The sequence below is a fragment of the Scophthalmus maximus genome, chromosome 6, assembly GCF_022379125.1.
Source record: "Scophthalmus maximus strain ysfricsl-2021 chromosome 6, ASM2237912v1, whole genome shotgun sequence".
Lineage (NCBI taxonomy): Eukaryota > Metazoa > Chordata > Actinopteri > Pleuronectiformes > Scophthalmidae > Scophthalmus > Scophthalmus maximus.
The window spans coordinates 13,951,347-13,971,719 of NC_061520.1; the positions used below are offsets into that span (position 1 = coordinate 13,951,347).

The following is a 20,373-nucleotide window of genomic DNA, read 5'->3' on the forward strand; positions in this document are numbered from 1 at the left end:
ATAATAACATAGTAGTTCTGTTTGATCTAAAATTTGAAAAAATTAGGCTTTCTCCAGTAAAACCTAATGTACTCTGATACTTCAAACTAATATTGACAGGAGAAGGAAAAGCTAAATGAATAATCAAATTACAGATTAAAATCTGTATTCTTGATTCTATTTGAAAACCCAGTTATTATTGATGGATTTTTTTTTTACTCTTTTATGTTGTTTTTGTAAACTCCATTTGTCATTTGAACTATTTATTGATGGATTCATATTTCATTCATAGATCATTTCAATGATTCCTCTTTTATTGGCCATTTAATGTAAAATTATTACTTATTTTGTTTATGATCGACAGATTAAAATAAAAAATAATTTCTTAACAATTAATGTCTATTTTTACTTGCACAATTAATCATTAATTAATGGTATAATTTTTTTTTCACCAGATCATTAATATAGCTTTTTTCTTGTTGTTTGAAAGCCTATGTTGCATCGCTTCAAAGTTTATGCCCTCTTCTGTGTCCTCATCAATGATCAGATGTTGCTTTTCTTTCTGCTCCGCCCCTCCATGCAGGAAGCAATATTTTCTCTCAAGTCCTTCTCACCTTGTATAATGATAGTAACACAACACTGTAAAACGTTACACTATGTTTTTTTTACGTAATTTTTTTGGATTTGGATTGTGTCTTTTTTATCTTTCAAACTCTGTAAAGCTGCCTTGGTTACTTTGAAAGGTGTTACATGAATCAAATTTATGATGATGATGATGATGATGATGATGATGATGATGATGATGATATAATGGCTGCCAACATGACAAAATATTTACACAGTTATCTTTTTTTCAGTCTTTTTGCATTCGTGATCGAGATATTTTAACCACAATTCAACAGACCTGCCACATCCATGGTAAATGTACCAGAGCCTTGTGTCAAAGAATTCAATGAAGCTTCTTTTCAGTATGCTGAATGATCTCCAACTCTGTTGTTATTGGCTCATTCATAGGCCAGTTATTCACAGAGGCGTTTACCAGTCATACTCAGTGTCCTTAGTAACAACCCCTGCGTTTTTGGCATTCAGAGTAACGCCCTTGCATTTTATTAGTCGTCTTGTTCTTACGTGTGTGGTATGCATAGCATTTAGGACCTGCAGACATATAATCTGTAATAATGTCCTTTTGCCCTGTCCCGCACACTTCTCCATCATTTATCTCATCCATCAAATCCCAGAGATATGGTCCTATGGAGGGGGAATCCGATAAAAGATCATAGCGCTGTCTGTGTCACAGTACATCTGATCACCTGATCATCTAACTTCACCAGTAGCTGAAACAACGTGTTCAGTTGTCATGGGGACATGTTGCATGATTTCTCCTCTAATCGACCCCACAAGATCAGCTTGTCATGACTTCAGGTTTGTAATGCAAATGTTTTCACGGTTCAGCCTCACACCTTCTCTATCGTAGTAATTCTCAGTGTATTCACGCTGAGCCTCCTCACCAGTCACATGGCCTGGGTAGACTGATTCCTCCTGCCTCCACTTTGAAAGGTTTCGACATTTCCTCATAAAACACTGACTGCGCAAAGAAATGCCAAACCTTGTCTATCTGGGCTATTTTGGTATCCTTTATATTTTTTTTGGAGCTCAAATCGAACCCAATAATCTGAAAGCACTCTGTCTTCACAACTACTATGACAACCATGTGTCTGATTTACACTCTCTGCCCAAGACTTGCAAAGTAAAAAAAACTTGCATTTACCATTGCATCTGTGAGGTCAAACAGGGTGATACAGCCCCCTAAGAGGTGGTACTATGCACATGACAAACCCCAAGTAGTTCTCAATTGAATCCAAATCTTAAGAGCTGATCTGGGGTCAGCCTACAGGGTAAGGCTAGCGATACTGTACTGTGGGGTAGAGAGATGTAAAAAGCATTGCGTTCGATTTTTTCATCACTCCCTTTTCTATGTTATATAAATGAGACCATCATTTATACAATGAACACCATGCTGTGTTGAAGAAGACTTGAAACTTGCGATTGAGACCATAAACTTCTCAGTAAAATGTTTACTGATGTTATAAATCAAGTGAGGAGTCATTTTCTCAAAGACTTCTATAGAAACTGAAATATTTTACAGGTTTTAGGCATCTCTACATTGGCCTAATTTTATGGTCCCAGAGACTACATCCATTTTTATATATTCATTATATATTCATATTCATGATAGTTGATTTTCTATTTCTCCCTTTTACATGTTGTGTGTGTGTGTGTGTGTGTGTGTGTGTGTGTGTGTGCGCGTGCGTGTGTGTGTGTGTGTATGTGTTGTTGTTTTCAGTTGAAAGACAAACTGGGCATTCGTGCTTAGCATACCATTGAGCCCTACACTATAATTAGCTTTGTTAAACGAATTGTGCAGCAAGTGTATGAATTTTTAATTCCATTCGTGCATCTGTAAACGTGCAAACACCACATGCTAACCATCACTTCGAAGCAGAGAATATACAATAAAGCCTCTGAGCAATTTCTTCTTTGCTCTCATCTTTGGCCTATCTTAATCACAAGCCTCTGTAATGGAGGTATGGCAGCAGGAGGACACTGTGGACATTTGTCACCTGGACAGGTGGTATTTGAAGAAAAAGCTGCAGGCCATTGAGGTTAAAAAAAAGAGAGCCTGGCTCTACAATTCCAGCCTTGTGATGAGCTAGACCTTGTCTCCTTCGGGAAAACAGCTATGACCAAGACAAGATTGTTCTTAAGGAAAACTCTGAGCAAACACATACTCTGAGCTTCGACTCCGTCTCAGACAACATGAATGTAAACGCGTTCTGCTCTCGTCACCAGTCTGCATTCTGACAAGTATACACAGTCACAGAGAAAACACCAGATCCAGCCACACAATAGTATGTTTACAAAGCTAAAAGGGAAGAAAATGACCCGACTACACTTTCCTTTAATCTCCCCAATCCCCATGCTGTCACCTGTCTTCAAGATCAGTTAAATCAGCTTAACATGTGGAGAAACTAGAGTTGGAGAAGAAAGAACAAAGAGATCAGTGTCAATCCCAAAGGAAAGCACAGACAACAAACATCACATGTCATCATTTTGACCCTTCCCAGACCTCTCCTGAGCTGGAAAACAACCTGGCTCTAAAACAGCAAGTGAGACGTGAAAAAATGTAAAACAGCTGAATCATTTTTCATGGCTTCATTACCAAGTCAAAAAGTTTCAAAAAAATACACCAATCAGGCACATCATTAAACGAGCTTTAATGTTGTGGCTGATCGGTGTAAAAGAGTCATAGTTATAATTGTCCATCAGATCACCACCAATCAAAAATGAAAATTTCTTATTGGAACAATAACTTATTTCAGTAGGAAGGACAGAATGATGATTTAACTAAAAGCTCCAACCCATTCGCTCATAATGTTCAAATAATGTTCCCAAATGTTGATTGCAGCTTTCATGTAGAAGTTCATTTTTATATTTCAAAACAGGCTACAAATCACTGCTACGTCATTCTTTTTTTATGCGGTTCATTGGATGCTATGCTTGCCTCTCCCAACGGAATTCACACATGAGAAACACTTGGTGCTGGCAATCAGAGGCAGATATTGCTAAGACCTTTGTGAAGAAGTTGTGTTTTTTCACTGACATCTTCCCCCTGGCTATCAAATAATATTCTGTAACTGATATGACACAAGAAATTATTTGCTTTCATTTTTCTTCCCCCTTGGGTGGCACATCCAGCTTAAGGATTCCAGCAGGTCTGGGACTTCAAGCCTCAAGCTTGCCTCCCTACGGTTGTTTATGATTGTAGCCTGCTTATGATTAAGACAGAGGGATGTCCCACGAGACAAGCATATTTATAGGTAGGAAATCATGTGCTAAGTGCAACTTGAAGCAGTTCAAACCCCTCTTGTCGCTATTGTCCCTAACTAACACAGGCCAAAAAGGCAGTGTCAGGAGAAAATACATTCTAGTGCTGGAATGTGTTTTTATTAGTGCAGCATGGTTATGGTTTTAGTTCTGTTGGCTCGTTGAAAAGATCCATCGCTGCACAGCACATCTGCCTCGCACATATTCCTTTGCACCCATGTCTGCCTGACACCAGCTTCTGTCGCAAAAGAAACCAAACTTTAATTTAAAGGCGGAGAATCAATGAATGCAAAGAAATGCAGCTCTAATCAAACAGCAAGTATGTTGTGAAGTAATTTATATCCTAGAAATGTGGGGATGAAACATTGAGTGAACTCATGTGAACTTCATTCATAACATTAAGACTCATAACATGAACACTGACAATACGTGACATATAAAGTACATACTGTAGACAAAATATCACTGTCAGATTCACAATACAATACATGAAATAAGAATGATGGTGAGGATATATTTGTTGAAAAAGTAAAACCATTGTGAGCACATGGTTGGGCAGATATTGCTATGGCAACAATAAACAGCACACTAATAAGCAGTAACAGTGGGAAGCTGCTCTGTAAAGAATGGCGTCTAATTTGTGTTGATGTAAATTATGAGGTTGAGCCTGAGAGAGGCGGATGTTGTGGCAGCCTCTGGCAAGAAGATAATAGAACCGAGGAGCATCTGCTCACCAACTCTGTAAGTATATATATTTTTTTCATAAAAAACTATATTTATATCATGAAGAATATATTTCCATAACCAGAAAACTTTGCCCTGCTATAGTTCACTCTACAAATCTACTACATGTGTCACACTTTTGGCAAATAATACTGTTTTCACACAACAAACTCAGAGATCATATTTCCCTTATCTGCCTAAAAAAGCATATAAAAACTCTGAAACACTTGATAGCTCACTAATTTTCCAGAGGAGGTTAGTTACCATGCAATGTAGCCAGCTAAGCTAATGGTATTCTACCATTCATACCACAGACGCTGCGCATATGAGACGTGACCCAATAGAAAGTTTGAGAGTTGTTGACTGACCCTGGGCAGTAGCGAACTAACCTGCTTAGGACCCAGAGCACTTGAAATGTTCTACAATATATATATATATATATATATATATATATATATATATATTTAACATAAATCAATTGTAATCATACAAAAAAATATCATGTGAATGGGCCAGCTATCAATTCCCACTGTCTCTTCCAGGGCAACACAAATGCAGCAAATACAATTGAATTGGCATGTTTTATTTGATTTTTGCATTTAGTTAGATAATTTCCAAATTTCTAATTAACCACCAACATGTCAGATTTCTTCAGTGACACCCAATAGCAGTTCAGTGTTCAGGCCAGCTGTCATTTGCTTTTCAAATATTGATAGAAATGAGTTACACATAGGTACAAGAAATCTCCTCAGTTGCCAACGGACTAACTCTTGTTGCCTCATTATTGAGGCACCGAATTAACACATTTGATTTCCGGAACTAATGTGGTGTTACCTGCATCACTGCCCGATTCCAAAAAACGTGTTGTTGTTTTTTTTGTTCAAAAAATTCAAAAAAGTAGACTGTAAGTATTTTCTTTTAAAAAGTTGCACTAGGCCATTTGGTGTCACGTATTATCATTAATACGCCTATTAATCATAACGTTCCTGCTTCAGGTGACGGTCGCCGCGCGGCGTCACGTGACCCCGCGTTTCCTGTGTCACCTGGAGGAGTAACGGAGTCATTTCGGAGCCGCACGTGGTTTCATGTGACGCTCGCCAGCTGGAGCAGGGAGGGACGAGCGCCGGATAGAAGGAGGTTGTAAAAGAAAAAAGCAAAGAAAAATAGGCAGAGCTCAGCCTAGGAGTCCCCTTCAGGCATCCGAACAAGTCCGGACTGTTCCTCTGCTGCAGCCTGCGCGCAGCCAGGCGGCGTCGGGAGTCTCAGTTGCGACGGTCTGCTGCGGGGATGCACCGACGAGGCTTCCCTCTCTGAGCTGCGGTGCAGTGACCTTGTGCCGTCGACTCTGCGAAACACCACAGCGCGGCCGGACAGCGCACGGGGAGCCGGGGGCTGGACATGCCACAGGTGGACAGGTGCGGAGCGGTGCGCGGAGCAGAGACCCGCAGGTAAGACGGGGCGGAGGAGGAGCCGCGCGGGGCTCCGCGGGAAGAGAGGCTGCATGTGAGGGAGTCGTGCCACTGGTGCCGCTGGTGCCGAAATTGGTGCCACTGGTGCCGCTGGTGCCACTGGTGCCGAAATTGGAGTTGTGCGCAACGTGCGAGCTGCATGAAAGGCTGCACAAGTGCTGGCACATGGCTCCCTGTTCGATCTGCAGTATCACACATGTACAGTATGGATGTGTGATAGAGCTGCATGTACATGCTGGTGTAAGCAATAGATCGCACTGTAATGTATAGAGAGCTCGCTAAGGGAAGCCAAAACACCACTCCCTTAGCCCACTGCTTGCCCTGGAGCGAGAGCCTTGACTTTGGACAAGACCGAGCACAACCGCCATCACCTCCCTTTCACCCACTCCACAGTAACGAGATCATCAGACCCTCACCGACACACAACACTGTGGTGTGTTCTAAGACGAAGGACCCTATAACCCAGACAACAAAACATTGTTCGTTATTCTGCTTTTGCTTTTTGCAAAAACCCTCTGCCTGCGTTCGTCTCCGTTACAGTTGTGCAGGCCAAAGGGTTATGGCACATTGACCGGAGCTGAACTTATTCAGTGAATGGGCATTATTACTCAGTCCATGATGATGCATAGAGGAAGGGAACCTCACTCCTCCGCTTCCTCCTCCGCCTTTGTGCCTTAATGAGTTTCATTTGTCTGCTCCACTTCTGAGGGCATTCATGGCTTTGCTGTGGTTTGGCTCAGGCAACAGACAGAAAAAGGAAAAGAATCCCCTGTTGACAAATCTGGATTTCAATGTGTTTTAATGCCATAATGGATGAAACCTTTAACAGGTCTGATACAAAGTCTCCCTCTCTGCCTCACCCTCATCCGCTCACTTTCTCCCTCGTCTTTTCATTCACTGCATTGTTGCCGCCATGCTTGGTTGAGTTTGTGGCGTGCCACTCTGGTCGTGGAGAATCTGGACGGATCCCAAGTGTGTCATCAATGGAGGACTGTTGCTGGTTACTGCGTGTTTGATGTGTTGGTTGGGGGACATTCTTTCTCGTTTTCACTCTGGAAGGGAACATTTTGTATCAGCTCTTCATCATTTGAGGAACGTTTAGGATGTTTACAAACTGTTTTAGTAGTAATGGGCCTTTTTGTTGAAAAACGATGGAGCCATGGATTATTTTGAAAGACGTGTACAGTGTGATAGTTACTGGTACTTTAAATGTGTTTATATTGGACTAAACTTGATAAGAATTTAAGCTTTTGTTTCATCTCTTTGGACTAGAAGGATAAACCTTTGATGAAGTCCACCTGTTATTTGTCACAGGGAGGATAAGATCATTGAACCTTTGAAACTTGGTCCAAAAAGGGGTCATGCTAGATATTTAAAAGCTGCTGTTTTTAGTAGTTTTGTTTGCTTTGGATGTAGCCCTGGGCTGATAATCCATCACTGGTAGATGTGTGGTGCTGTACTTGACCTGAGGCTAGAAGTCAGAGGTGAAAGGTTAAGTCTACCCATCATCGTAAAGTTCTTGACTGTTGTTGCTTCCAGCAGCTTGGTATCAAACTCATAAAATGCTGATGTGTGAGAGGGTTAGCAGCAATTACTGTGACACCCTGGCCTCCTCTGTCCCTGGTCTAATGTTATGCTGAGGGAGCTCTTACACAATCCTGCACAATGCAGTAGCTTGTAGCCTGCCGCCCCCCTGGGAGAATGGCATCTCTAGTAAAGTACAACTCTGTGATCTTGCCTGAACTGAGTTTTCAGAAAGCACAGCCCACCCTCAGTACAGCTCCCAAATCCAAAATCTCTTTTTCTTCCTGTCCCTGAAAAGTTATCTCCCCCCCAATCCACTTTGATTTGAGGATGGCTATGAGCAACATTTTGCTGTCACTGACCTTTTAACCTATGTGTTTGCTTTATTTCCCATGTGCCCTAAAGTGGATGTCATCATACCAATAAGCCAGTTATTTCCTCCTTTTAAAATTCGAGATGTAAAAGCCACCATAGGGATGTACTTAATGTAGACAAAGACATTATAGACCTGATTAAAATATCTTTACATAACAGACTGTATGATTTACCCAGTGAGTTAATTCAGCATACTGTGACTACTTTTTGCAACCAGTGGAGTCGCCCTCTGCTGGTGATTCCAGAGAATACAGGCTTTCAGGCACTTTCGCATTGGCTTCATTTTCCGGTCCCGGTGACTACGTCAATTTTTTATATACAGTCTGTGGCTGGGAGGCAGAAAACGAGGTAGGAGCTTCAGTATAGATACATCGTTCTTCTCCGTTATCTCCAAAGTGGTGTTGACAACTTCCTCCGAAGTCGGCTCTGAGGAGAAGTACCTGCGCCCTTACGGACGTCTTGCCACTGCAGTGTCGTCAGTGACCAAATAATACCACCTGGAACCACTAGAGGCATGAAAGTTGTCTGTCGCCTCTTCAAGATTATATTTTTTATATTTTGCCTTAATTGGAAAGCTGATAGGCGTGACCGTCAGGAAACAAGGGGATGGAGAGAGAGATACATGACACTCTTTGGCTGTAATTGCTGAACTACATCAAAGTGGGAGACCTTTAGCGTAGTTTCCTGTGTCCTGTTTGTTATCAAGCCCCTCCGAAGGTATCAACTACAGCTGCTTTTCATGTGGTCTAGTTCTGATGGAGCCACTCTGACAGTCTGTCTAGTTTGGGTCAGCCAATCAACAAAATGCCAAGTGATGAAAAGAGCTACCACATTCCAGATGAGGTTGATGTGCATTGCCTTTTCTATACGGCCTAAGAAAATCACTTTAGTCTGCTGTTGCCTTGCTGCTCTCACTTATACATTTGTTATCATCATCTTTAGTGGTTTCTCGTGGCTTCGCTCCTCCTGACATTGTTTACCGTAGCGCTACAGAGTAGATCAGACGTTTTCTTCCTTGGGAAACATGTGTTAACTATTTCCAGTAGCTGTTGTGTTTTTCATCACCGCTGTGAAAAGGTGAACAGAGGTTGTCATGAACAAAAAAAAAGAAAGAAAAGAAATCACTTTCATGATGGATTTCTCTCAGCTGACGTAATCTGCCAGTGAAATTAGCTGTGACTGATAGTTCTACACTAGTGTGTAAAATATAATGCAGGCTGAAAAAAGAAAGATAATCCTGCATTCGTCATCTTTAGCTATAGTAAGTCTTAAAGAACAGATCTGTTGCATTTTATAGCATGGTACATATTGTCCAGTCCACGAGGCTCTGGCATCTGCTTTCCAGACAGACAGTAACCAAAGACAGACCCAGAGAAAACTAATGTCCAAAATCTATGAGTGGGAGTTGATTACGGGGGAGAATTTTGGTGTGGTGAGTGGTATGATCCTGTCAACGAAGACAGAGACACAGATACAGTGTACAGCCTGCAATGCATTCTTGATTTGCATATATTTTTATCGTTATGTCTATGTCATGTGTGCCCTTTCAAAATTTAGAGCTTGTGTTAATAGTTATAATGATTGTGGTCATAGAGAATAAACATGCAAGTGTATTAACATCAACAAAGTCTGAATCAACAATAATGAAGTATTTCTGAAACACTCAGTGTGTGAAACTGAACAAATATATTATTTTCCAGATTTTATGCAAAAACCCTGTGACTCTTTTAGTCATGAGAAGCAAAACTGGCTTATTCCAGTTAGTCGCTGATTTTTGCGTCCGACAAATTACAGGTGACAATAATGGAATTTTATCTAGAAAGATGGCAAAGCCCTGCGTAGTGTAAATGTAACAAGGGATGGATGATAACTGAATTTGCTTTCAACTTCAGATTTGATGCAGGTTAGGACCCCCCATTTTAAGTACAATAGTTTATCTGCAACACACGATATACGAGTCTGCTATCACAGTATCTTGTAATTTCCATTCCATCATTTTACGTACACCATTAATTTGTACTTTCAGCTGATTTAATGTATTTCATGGTTTTGTGAGAAAGATTCCTCTGGTTTAACTCCAATTATTGAGAGCAAATCTCAGACTTTCATTATCTTTCACTATTTCTAAGTAAAACAATGTATTGTTTTTGTCTTAAGTATAAGCCATAATGAAACAGCAGCGACGTGGGGATACATTTTTAAAACTAAAAACAGTTCAGAGATGCTTGTCTTTTATTTTGCAAAGATCTTTATCACTAAGATTTATATTTCGGAAGGCAAAACAAATCAAGAAAATTAACGGGTTAGAGACACTTATAACTACAAAAAGACATACAAAGTAAAACATTAACAAATCATATCCAAGAAATTGTCTGATGTGTTTCAAATATAGAATGAGAACGAGATGAAAGATGAAAAGAATGAGCGCACAAATTGCAAAAAGGTGTCATGGAAAAATCTGATGTTGTACTGTGATGTGTCTTTGGTTGTACTCTCTATCGTTATTGTGCTAAAACTGGACTTGATGGATTATGTAATTCTGTACATCTTGTTGTCAACCGTTAAAGTTAAACATTTAAGCTGAAGTGAGGAAAAGTTTCACAGAGGTAAGATGTGTGTTGTGTTCTGAGGACATCGGAAATCATGCTCTTCCATCCCCAACAAAAGTATTGACATGTGGTGTAGAGAACCAGAGAGCATGGAAGCAATCATCCGGGTTTGGCAGTGTGGACTTTGTTTGTTTGTTTGTAAAGACCTTATAGTATTATTTTATTTACAGAGTTTTAGAGTCGCAGATCATGAGTTTGCGAGTGTTTTCATGGTAATTTGTCATTTTAATTACTGTGAAGACTGATGTGGTGGGTTGCGTAAGCACCAGCACTGATATAGATTGCAGCGGCAGGAGCAATACATTTTTCTGGAACTTCTAGTAGAGGCACATCCACTCAGATCAGCTACACAATGTCGTTATTAATTTAAACGATGAGCTCTAGTTTTGGTCATAATGCTTGTTTAGGAATTATTTAATAACTGGGACCTGCAGCAGACTTGTGAAGCTCGACAGGCATAATAACAATAATACTAAGAGATACTTCACCCGCTCGTCAGACAGCAAACATGTTCAAAGAGATGAGAATGGCAGGCAGGATATCAAAGACGCAAGGTGGGTCAGAACAGGTACAGGCAGGAACAATGTCGGGAACTCTTTAAGCAGCGCAGTCGTTTGGGCAAACAACAGGGCTGAACTACCTGGAACATGTGCTGAGGAGCAAGTGAGTAATGAGATGCAGCTGAACAGGAAAGTGACAAGACCAGGTAACGGGTAGAAAGAGTAAACTCAATCAGGATGATTATTAAGAAGCTGAGAGACGGAAGTGTTTCATCCAACAGGAGATAGTTACAACACTGACATAAGACCAGGAGACACAAGGAGGAGTTGTCATGATGAAAGGACCTTCAAACTCTGCAGCCATGTATTTTTGTTAAGGTTGTTTTACAGTACATCATTTACCAATGAATGGATGAGTGTTAATATTATGATAAGTTTTATCTGTTCTTTTTTGCCCAGGTTATGAAGATGTGGAGCTGGGTTTTCACCGTGACTGTGCTGCTGTCCTCCATGAAACAGGCTGAAAGTCAGGGTAAAAGAAGAAAAAAAAAGAGTAGAAAATGATCTTCCCAACTACAACTTGTGTCTGTTTATGTTCTGAAACTATGTCTTTTCGTGCTCACCTGTTCAGTCCATCACTTCAATTTGCAGGCAGGTGTAATAATGTGCAAGCAGCAGACATTGTTTTCCTGGTCGATGGATCCTCCAGTATTGGCCGAGCGAACTTCCTGCAGGTGAAAGGCTTCATGGCTGGGATCGTCAAACCATTTGCCAGCCATGTCGCCGAGTCAGGGATACGGTTTGGGGCCATCCAGTACAGTGACACCTCCAGGTGATTGACAATATTAACATATCCCTCACTACTCCGGAGGTATTTTACTGCAGGTGCAGAATAATGTGTTAATGCACATTTCTCTCCCTCCAGGGTTGAATTCACCTTTTCGACCTACCTGAATGGCACCGAGCTGGTCAATGCCGTACAGAACCTGAACTATAAAGGTGGAAACACGCGCACTGGTGCCGGTCTCAAGTTTGTCTCTGATAACTTCTTCAACCCTGTGACCAGTCGGGACGTCACAAAGGTCCGGGGAGCAGCCATTGAATGATGTGTCATATTCATATAACAAAATATTTATGACAGCAGTATTGTGGTTTCTTCAGTAATTCTACCTGCTTAACTTCCAGATAACGATCCTGATCACAGATGGGAAGTCACAGGACAGCGTGCAAGACCCAGCACAGAAGCTGCGCAGTCAAGGAGTCCACGTTTTTGCAGTTGGTAGGTGTCTCATCTGTCGTCATCAGTAGTTTGGAAATATTTTAGACTTGCTTATGGACCACCGAGCTTTTGTTTACTAGGCCAACCTGTTGTGTTTGTTAGGCATAAAGAGTGCAGACAGGAACGAACTGGCTCAGATCTCCTCTCAGCCCAGTAGTGATTTCACCTCCTTTGTTGGGGACTTCAAACTGCTGAACACGCTTCTTCCTCTCGTGAGCCCCCGAGTGTGTTCCAAAGCAGGGGGAGTCTACGCTAGTGATGGTACGTGTGTTAATTTGAATACCACAACATAACATCTGTATACTAAGATCCACACAGTTACAAATATGTTTATCATCTCAGACCTGCGTCATCACCATGACACCATGTGTCATCGTGCTTCATCCTCTCCTCTCCTCTCCTCTCCTCTCCTCTCCTCTCCCCTCACAGAGGCTTTCTCTGGTCCGTCCAACATTCAGTTTACAGGGCAGACGTCGGATTCTCTCAGGTTTCGCTGGAGTTCCGCTGGGGGGCCTGTGAGCGGCTATGTAGTCCAGTATGTGCCCCTCTCCGGCCTAGGTCAGCCTATTACAGCAGAATTGCAACAGGTGAGTCCCTGTGTTGAACGATATTGTGTTGACACATGAAGCTGAGAAGCAACACAGTCACGTGACTTAGACGCATTTGGGTAATTGCTGTTTCAAGAGCCAAAGTCAGTTCTGCTTTGCGAGAGAAACACATGCCTCCAGGCTAAGCATGAACATGTCCAATGGGTGGATCTTTTTCATGTAAATGCTGTAGAGATTAAAGTTTGGCAGAGCAAAGAAATTCCCCTCTGTGTACAAGACATGTGGAGAGAGAAGAATGCCAAAGCTCAACCATCTATTGTAGTCATTTACTTTGCAAAAACTGGTTTTAGGCTGGTTTGAAAAAGACGACCCGTGTCTCTACCTGCAGGAGACTGTCCCCGTTAATCAGAGGACCTTCACTGCACGAGAGCTGAGGTCAGGGACAGACTACCTGGTGACTATCATTGCTCAGTACCCCAACAGTGTGGGAGAGTCCGCTTCTGCCAAGCAACGGACGAGTGAGTAAAAAAGTGACGGGCTCAAATGTCAGTGGATATCTGCCAAAATGCTAATGCATGATTTTGAACTCATCACACAGGGTCCTTGCCGGGTGTCTCCAGTCTCCGTCTGATCCAGGCAGGCTTCTTCTCTCTCACTGTGGGATGGGATCAGCCTTCATCCCCCGTCCAGGGCTACAGACTCACCTATGGACTACGAGGTCGGGAACACACATCACCCTGTTTCTTTTTTTTTTCATTCTGTCTCTCTCCCCTCTCTGTCTCTTTGTGTTTGCTTCTCACCTGACTTGTGTTTTACGTTTGTTTGTAACAGTTTACAGGACGTCAGTGAAACATTTAATTTACAAAAAATTCAGAAATTGACACAAATTATTTCTGTCACGAAAAACTAATCTTGGCAGAATGAGCAAAAACAAAGGAGGAGGAGACTTTACAGTAGAGAATAAAAGCCGTTAATTTGTTGGTGGCAAGTTGGAAACATGTCCAGAATGTACAGCAGTCAAGGCTGACAATGAGGAACGTTCCCTTCTCTAACACCTTAACTCCCTCAGGCACTAGCTGTCAGTGAAGGGTTTTTATTACCCGATCATTACCTAAAATATCAAATAGCATTTTATCACCACCGGTCCTGAAATTACATAGACAGAAAACACCTTTACTTATGTCCCATATCATCATTTTTAATTCCGTCCTTATAGACAGGGTGTGGCATACAGTAGATCATAACCGTGTCAAGATGTCTTGGTGCTTTACGCCGTGACTCAGGACAGTACAGTGTCCCCTGAGGCACCGATATAAATGGTTTCTCCCACCAGACATGTGGCAGGAGTGCCAGTCTCACATGGAGCTCCTCTCCCGACTGTGTAGGCTGGCACACGTGTGAGAGTATTTGGATGAGGTCAGTGTGTATCCTGCAACGAGAGGTGTGATGTTTCTACCTGTCTCGGTTTCTGCCGGCTCGAGCAAGTGTGCACCTTTGGCACTGTTCGACAGATACTGACAGCTACCCATGCACATACCGGGCATGCACGGCATCTCTCAGAAAGCTCAGGATGTGTCAAGCTCATTCTTCATTAAAGGCAGTGTATAAGGCTGGGAACATTATTTATCTGCTGCTGGCAGGCTGCCATACATACATGCACAGTGCTTTGACGTAAGAAAGAGACACATTCACATTTTGCTTGTTGCAAACTAAATTGGTCTTCTTGCATGCCCTCTGTGTCTGTTTGTCTTGTCTATTGTGTGTGTGGAAGAGCAGGTCAGCCAGCGGCTCAGCTGTTGTCACAGTCTCTGTCCGCAGACTCCACATTCGTCACCTTGGAATCGCTTCAGCCCGACACAGAGTATGTCATCAATCTCTACCCCCTGTTCCCCCGAAACTCTGCATCCCCGTCCACCCTGAACGCCCGCACATGTGAGTCTGTCCTGCGGCTGGTTCGAGACAAGTAGATACAATATTATTATTGTTGTAAAGGGAAAAAATTAAAATGGAGAAATCTTACACCAAGTGTTTGATATGGTACAGCATTTGTAGTTTTTTTTTTTTTTTTTTTTGAATTAGCTAATATTCTTAGTGTCTGTGTTGTGTTCATGTTTTTGCATATGTCAGTGCGCCTTGAGGCAGTGAAGCAGTTATCAGTGGAGACGGAGTCAGAGGGCAGTGTTCTTCTGAGGTGGAGCGGCGTCAGTGGTGCTCGGGCCTACCGTCTGGTTTGGGGACCGTTTACAGGTCAGGACAAGAGCAGACGCCGTCAAACACATCGATCATCTTTCCCTTCAGCTCTGACTTTTTCTCTCCAAATTTGCACAATTGTATACTTATTTTGTTACTTCTCTGTTCAAAGGTCGGAATGTGGAGACTGTGGAGGTTGCCGGTGACAGTGAGTTTCACACTTTGTCCCGTCTGCAGCCCGACACAGAGTACATCGTCACTATCATCCCGCTGTATGAGGGCAACACCGAGGGACCTGTAGCCACTGCCAGGTTCAAAATAGGTAGGTGTGCATCCAATAGTTCGCCAGATACCAAACATCTCTTTCTCCCATGCTCTCTGCTTTTTTTTGTCTGTTAATTGTATTGTCTTCCCTCACAAAATTCAAAAGTCAGACACACACCAAAACAATAAATTCAAAAACATTCAACATTTTTTCCAGTTGTGGAAGCAGAGGTGAACAAAATGCAGACGGGTGCAGAGGATGGCCAACAATCCTCTCTGCTGTTTGTTTGTCCTCTGAAAAACCAACACATGTTGCTGTTTGGTTTTGCTTAGGGAACATTTATAGCACACCCACACACACACACACACACACACACACACACACACACACACACACACACACACACACACACACACACACACACACACACACACACACACCATCTGTCTCTCGTGAGTAATGCCCATATGGACTCACTTCAGTGGAATTAGTGTTGTTTGAATGACGGCTGAGTCACTGCAACGCCACTGCACTGAACTGAGGAGGAACGGAGGACTTCGAACCTCAAAACTTCTGTTGTCCGTGACATGAGATGTTTACAATCCCCTACATGAATTAAACCACAGTAACTTAAACTTTAGCTGAGCGTCTGTCTCTCTTGTTTATTCTCATGTAGAGCAGCAGAGGTTTGTTGTGTCTGTGGTTTGTGAATGAGATGTCTCTTCCTTCTCATTAGGAATATTCTTTTTTGTTGTTAGATCGACAGTGTGATTGTTATATTTAGCAGTACCGTAAAGCTTTCTATCATGTAGGATGACATGACTTGAAGTCTTAAACAATATGTTAGAGACTGCATGACATTTGTAGTTCATTTCAGGTTTGGACTATTTTGTTCCATAACCACTCCAGTGGCTTTGTACAGTAACAATTGTTGCTCTTAGTCACACAGAGTGTGTTTGATTATAAAAAAAACTGTAATCTATAACTGGCAGTGATAGAATATTATGTTTTGAATTAATATATTCAACTCAGTAGGTTTTGTATAATTTCACAACATAATCCTGATCCCTGCAACCATATGTGTGTATGAGAATATGTTAAAAATATTGTTTCTGTAATTAATTATGGGTTTTGGAAGGATTTCATGCATATTCATGATCACTTACTTTGTTGAGTTGTTTTGATGTTTTTCTTCACATCTAACTGAAATTACACTTATACATAATGGCAGTGAGACAGTAGCTGCACTCAGTCATTATTCTCCCGTCAGTCTTGTTACTGTCTGCCTGTGGCATTAGACATTATCTTTTCGCTTAAAAATGTTTTTAACATGTGACATGTTTTAGCTTTTTTAAAGGAGTTGTTTGAAGTGAATAAATTTCAGTGCCTTTCTAAAAATGAATTCATTCCATCCGGTGAGTTCTTTTTAGTTTGGGGTTTGGTTTGATAGCACAAACTCACCTTTAGTCACATTAAAAACAATTAAGGGTACTGCAGTGTTCAAAGATATTTGTAGCTTCAAAATCATTTTCAGCCTTCATATTAAAGCCTCATTAAATTTAATCTGAACAATTTAAAAAACATTTATGCACAGAACATGGCACTGTAATCACTTATAGAGGGGATCTCTTTGTGGCCTCTACAATAGGAATGATCAGTATTTCAGTATTGCTTGTGGGACACTTTGCCTATGACATATTACATAAGTACTACTTATTACATAACGTGTTTTCCCCAGAGCGTCAGGAGCAGCAGGTCCTCAGAGCAGCTACCACAGGTCCCTCCACTATCCGCCTCACCTGGAGAATCATTCAGTCTTCGCGAGGGTATCGCCTGGAGTGGAGGGAGGGAGAAGGTCAGATGTGCACAACACACTCGCTCAAACATTCAAATATTGTGTTACAATGAAATTTAATGCGACTATTTTTGGGGGTTTGTTGTGATAATGCTCCTGTTTGCAGATATCACCTGCAACTGAAATTATTTCAACACCACATGATCAGAATCATTTGTGGCCTAATATAAAGGCCTAATATATATAACACCAATTACTGTAGTCACAAGTAATGAGAATCATACTCCCACCTACCTGAAGGGAAATGCTGATGTTGGATCGTTGTTCTATCTCCAGGAGGCCGTGTCCAGACCTTGTCTTTTCCCAGAAGCACTGCCAGCTACGAATTAACAGGCCTCCAGCCCAACACAGAATACATCATCACCCTGTACACCCTGTTCGAAGGTCGTGAGGAGGCCACACCTGTCTCCACCACGTCCAGAGGTCAGAGATCTAACCAGGGGGCACTCTTAACTCTGACTTCATCTTGGATTGATTTATGGGTCATAAGGGTGCTGAGGTTGATTTCCCAACAGGTCTGATAATGTTTTTATACAGATATTTATGCCTGAATATTTCTGTCCTTACCCTGTGATGTTGCAGAGGAACAGCCTGTGGGCAGGGTGTCAAACCTGAGAGTTGTGGAGACTCTGGGCAGTACTGTCAGACTTGGCTGGACAGGTGTAGCTGGCGCCACACAGTACCGCATCATTATCCTGAACACAGAAGGTACAGTGATTCATTATTTTACTATTCATGCTGATTTTTATTGCCCAGTTTTGAATATAAACATAACTGTAGTTATGCCATCTGCACGTGCTTCATGTCATGTCAGTGGGAACGGACGAAATCCAGGTTATCAATGGAAACCAAACGACCCTTGACCTCAGAGACCTGACAGTGGGAGTGTCTTATGGTGTGAGTGTCACAGCACTGGTGGGAGAAAACGAAGGGGACCCAGTTACTGTCTACATCAAACCAGGTGAGGAAGCAGGGACATGTCCCGATGATGTGCTGGACATTTGACAACAACATTTACTGCATTTACTACATTTACTACTGTGTATTTTCCATGGATTTGTCAATTTCAGCACCTGGAATCTTAAAATACTGTTCAACAAGCTGTTACCTATGGTTCTATCAGTGAAGACGACACTGTCAAACACATTTGTCTAAATATTTGTAACTATCTGTGAAAGCACATAGTGGATTTACTTGTGTTCAACCTTTTCTCTGTTTCAATTCATGCCTGAGTGACACACATTCAGGCTCTACAGCGCTCTTGCTGTCATAAAAAGTTCCAAACATTGAGTTGTTGTCACATGAGACAGTAATCCCTTTGATTCAGAGCAAAGTGCTGGCAGAGTGACGAACTTCAGAATCACGAATGCAAACAGTCGCAGAATTCGAATTGCCTGGACAGGTGTTTCTGAGGCTACAGGGTACAGATTGACTTGGAGACAAGGCAACAGTAAGTGATATGTGTATTTTGTGAGTTCATCCTTTTGAATTATGTTTTATTGTGTTTGTCTTCACGACAGCAGCAGACTTTGAAGTTTAACTTAACTCAATTTTTGGCTTGTAGTTTTTTTCTGTGTGATTATCCCATGTTTTGCATCGCAGGTGTGGAGCAGACCCGTCTTCTGGGGGCGGAGGTGACGGCCTTCACGATAGACGGCCTGCAGCCAGACGAGGCGCTGGTAATTGGTGTCGCGGCAGTTGTCGATCAACGTGTTGGGGAGGCGGTCACTCTGTCTGCTCGTACTAATCCCCATGGTGGATCAGTGTCGGGGCTTCGCATCGTTGATGTCACATCTCAGAGGATACGCATTTCATGGTCAACTTCCACCAGGGCAACGGGATACAAGATCACGTGGCGCCGTGATAATGGTAAGCAATGATTAGCATTAAATACTTTAGCATTAATTAGAATTAACAGATTTGTGTAGGTAGAAGGTTGACATTTATTTTGTTGTGTATCTGTAGTTGAAGATAAAATATTTCTTCATTTGCATCATCTCTTTGCCATGTGTCCCCTGGTGCAGGAGTTGAAACAACTCGTAATGTGGCGGCCGACGTCTCTTCATTCTCCATTGACGGACTGCAGTCAGATTCGGCCTATAGCGTGCTGGTTTCTGCGCTGACTGGCTCTCGAGAGGGAAGCCCCTCCACCTTGACTGTCAGAACAGGTACTACACTGAATCTGTCTGTCATAGAGTCTCCTGGGAGAAACTTGGCAATAAAAAGGAGAATGTAAATAGAATAAATGGGAACATAGGTAAGTAGCGTTTAACATGTTTCTTGTCCTCTCTGGCAGAGTCAGATCAGTCCGTAGTTGGGACTGTGACGTCTCTGCAGATCCAGGAGGCCCGTGGGGAGGTTGTCCGAGTCACCTGGGTTGGTGTTCAGGGAGCAACGGCTTATCGTGTTTCTTGGAGGAGAACAGATGGTGGGTGATTGATTTTAAAGCACTCCTTTTGTATGACATTAAGAAATAGATAATCAAGTTGCCCCTAACATATGTATAGGTTTGCTTTGGTCATGGTCTGTGTTACACGACTCACTATTGGGACTATGTGCTGCCGTAGGTGGTGAGGAGAGGAGTCAGCTGGTTGGGGGCGGTGTGACAGCAGTGGATTTAGAACAGCTGGACCCTGGAGCTCAGTATGAGGTGCAGGTCAAGGCTTTGGTTCAAAACAGAGAGGGAACCCCTGTTTCTGTCAGAGTCACCACACGTGAGTCCTGTCTTCCCTTATTCAATCAGTATTTCAAGGTTCCCACAAGTCGATAGAAGGAAATATACAATGGACATACGGCCTTAAGTCATAGTAATGGGTGTATTTAAAAGTACTTCACATTTTTAAATATACTGCATACTTTCAAGTTACTAAAAAGCCTTGAACTTGATGTAATGAGAATGGGGGATATTCCTTGTTGTGTATATCTCAAATGGAATTTTTAAAATGTGCAAATCGCTGTATATTTTATATTTCTCTGTATCCATGTACGCAGCCGGCACAGATACTCCCTCTCCCTCACAACCTGTCACAACTTTAAGAGTGGCAGAGGTTACCCAGAGTTCTGTGCGGCTCGACTGGATTCCACTACTAGGTGCCACAGGATATGTTCTGCGCTGGAAAGAGGAGAAAGGTGAAACATGTAAACATACATGGTTGTAGATTATTTCCTTTAG

The 20,373-nt window shown here is 42.1% G+C and overlaps 1 protein-coding gene across 4 annotated transcripts in view; it reads left to right on the top strand.

The window, feature by feature from the left end:
* Nucleotides 1–5,661: 5,661 nt before the first annotated feature.
* The window catches only part of col7a1 (collagen, type VII, alpha 1), a 55,737-nt gene continuing 41,025 nt past the window's right edge, over nt 5,662–20,373 (top strand). For 3 of the 4 annotated variants that reach the window (XM_047332730.1, XM_047332731.1, XM_047332732.1), the window contains exons 1-22: nt 5,663–6,035; nt 11,524–11,596; nt 11,716–11,896; nt 11,990–12,146; nt 12,250–12,343; nt 12,446–12,604; nt 12,773–12,930; nt 13,280–13,409; nt 13,490–13,609; nt 14,668–14,823; nt 15,019–15,138; nt 15,254–15,403; nt 17,085–17,201; nt 17,478–17,624; nt 17,784–17,909; nt 18,016–18,162; nt 18,529–18,651; nt 18,804–19,070; nt 19,226–19,369; nt 19,498–19,629; nt 19,769–19,915; nt 20,193–20,330. In XM_047332730.1, the coding sequence (XP_047188686.1) occupies nt 11,527–11,596; nt 11,716–11,896; nt 11,990–12,146; nt 12,250–12,343; nt 12,446–12,604; nt 12,773–12,930; nt 13,280–13,409; nt 13,490–13,609; nt 14,668–14,823; nt 15,019–15,138; nt 15,254–15,403; nt 17,085–17,201; nt 17,478–17,624; nt 17,784–17,909; nt 18,016–18,162; nt 18,529–18,651; nt 18,804–19,070; nt 19,226–19,369; nt 19,498–19,629; nt 19,769–19,915; nt 20,193–20,330 (2,983 nt within the window). In that variant the 5' untranslated portion in view covers nt 5,663–6,035; nt 11,524–11,526. Of the gene's footprint in view, nt 6,036–11,523; nt 11,597–11,715; nt 11,897–11,989; nt 12,147–12,249; nt 12,344–12,445; nt 12,605–12,772; nt 12,931–13,279; nt 13,410–13,489; nt 13,610–14,667; nt 14,824–15,018; nt 15,139–15,253; nt 15,404–17,084; nt 17,202–17,477; nt 17,625–17,783; nt 17,910–18,015; nt 18,163–18,528; nt 18,652–18,803; nt 19,071–19,225; nt 19,370–19,497; nt 19,630–19,768; nt 19,916–20,192; nt 20,331–20,373 lie in introns of all 4 variants that reach the window. The other variant, XM_047332733.1, reaches the window with a different exon arrangement.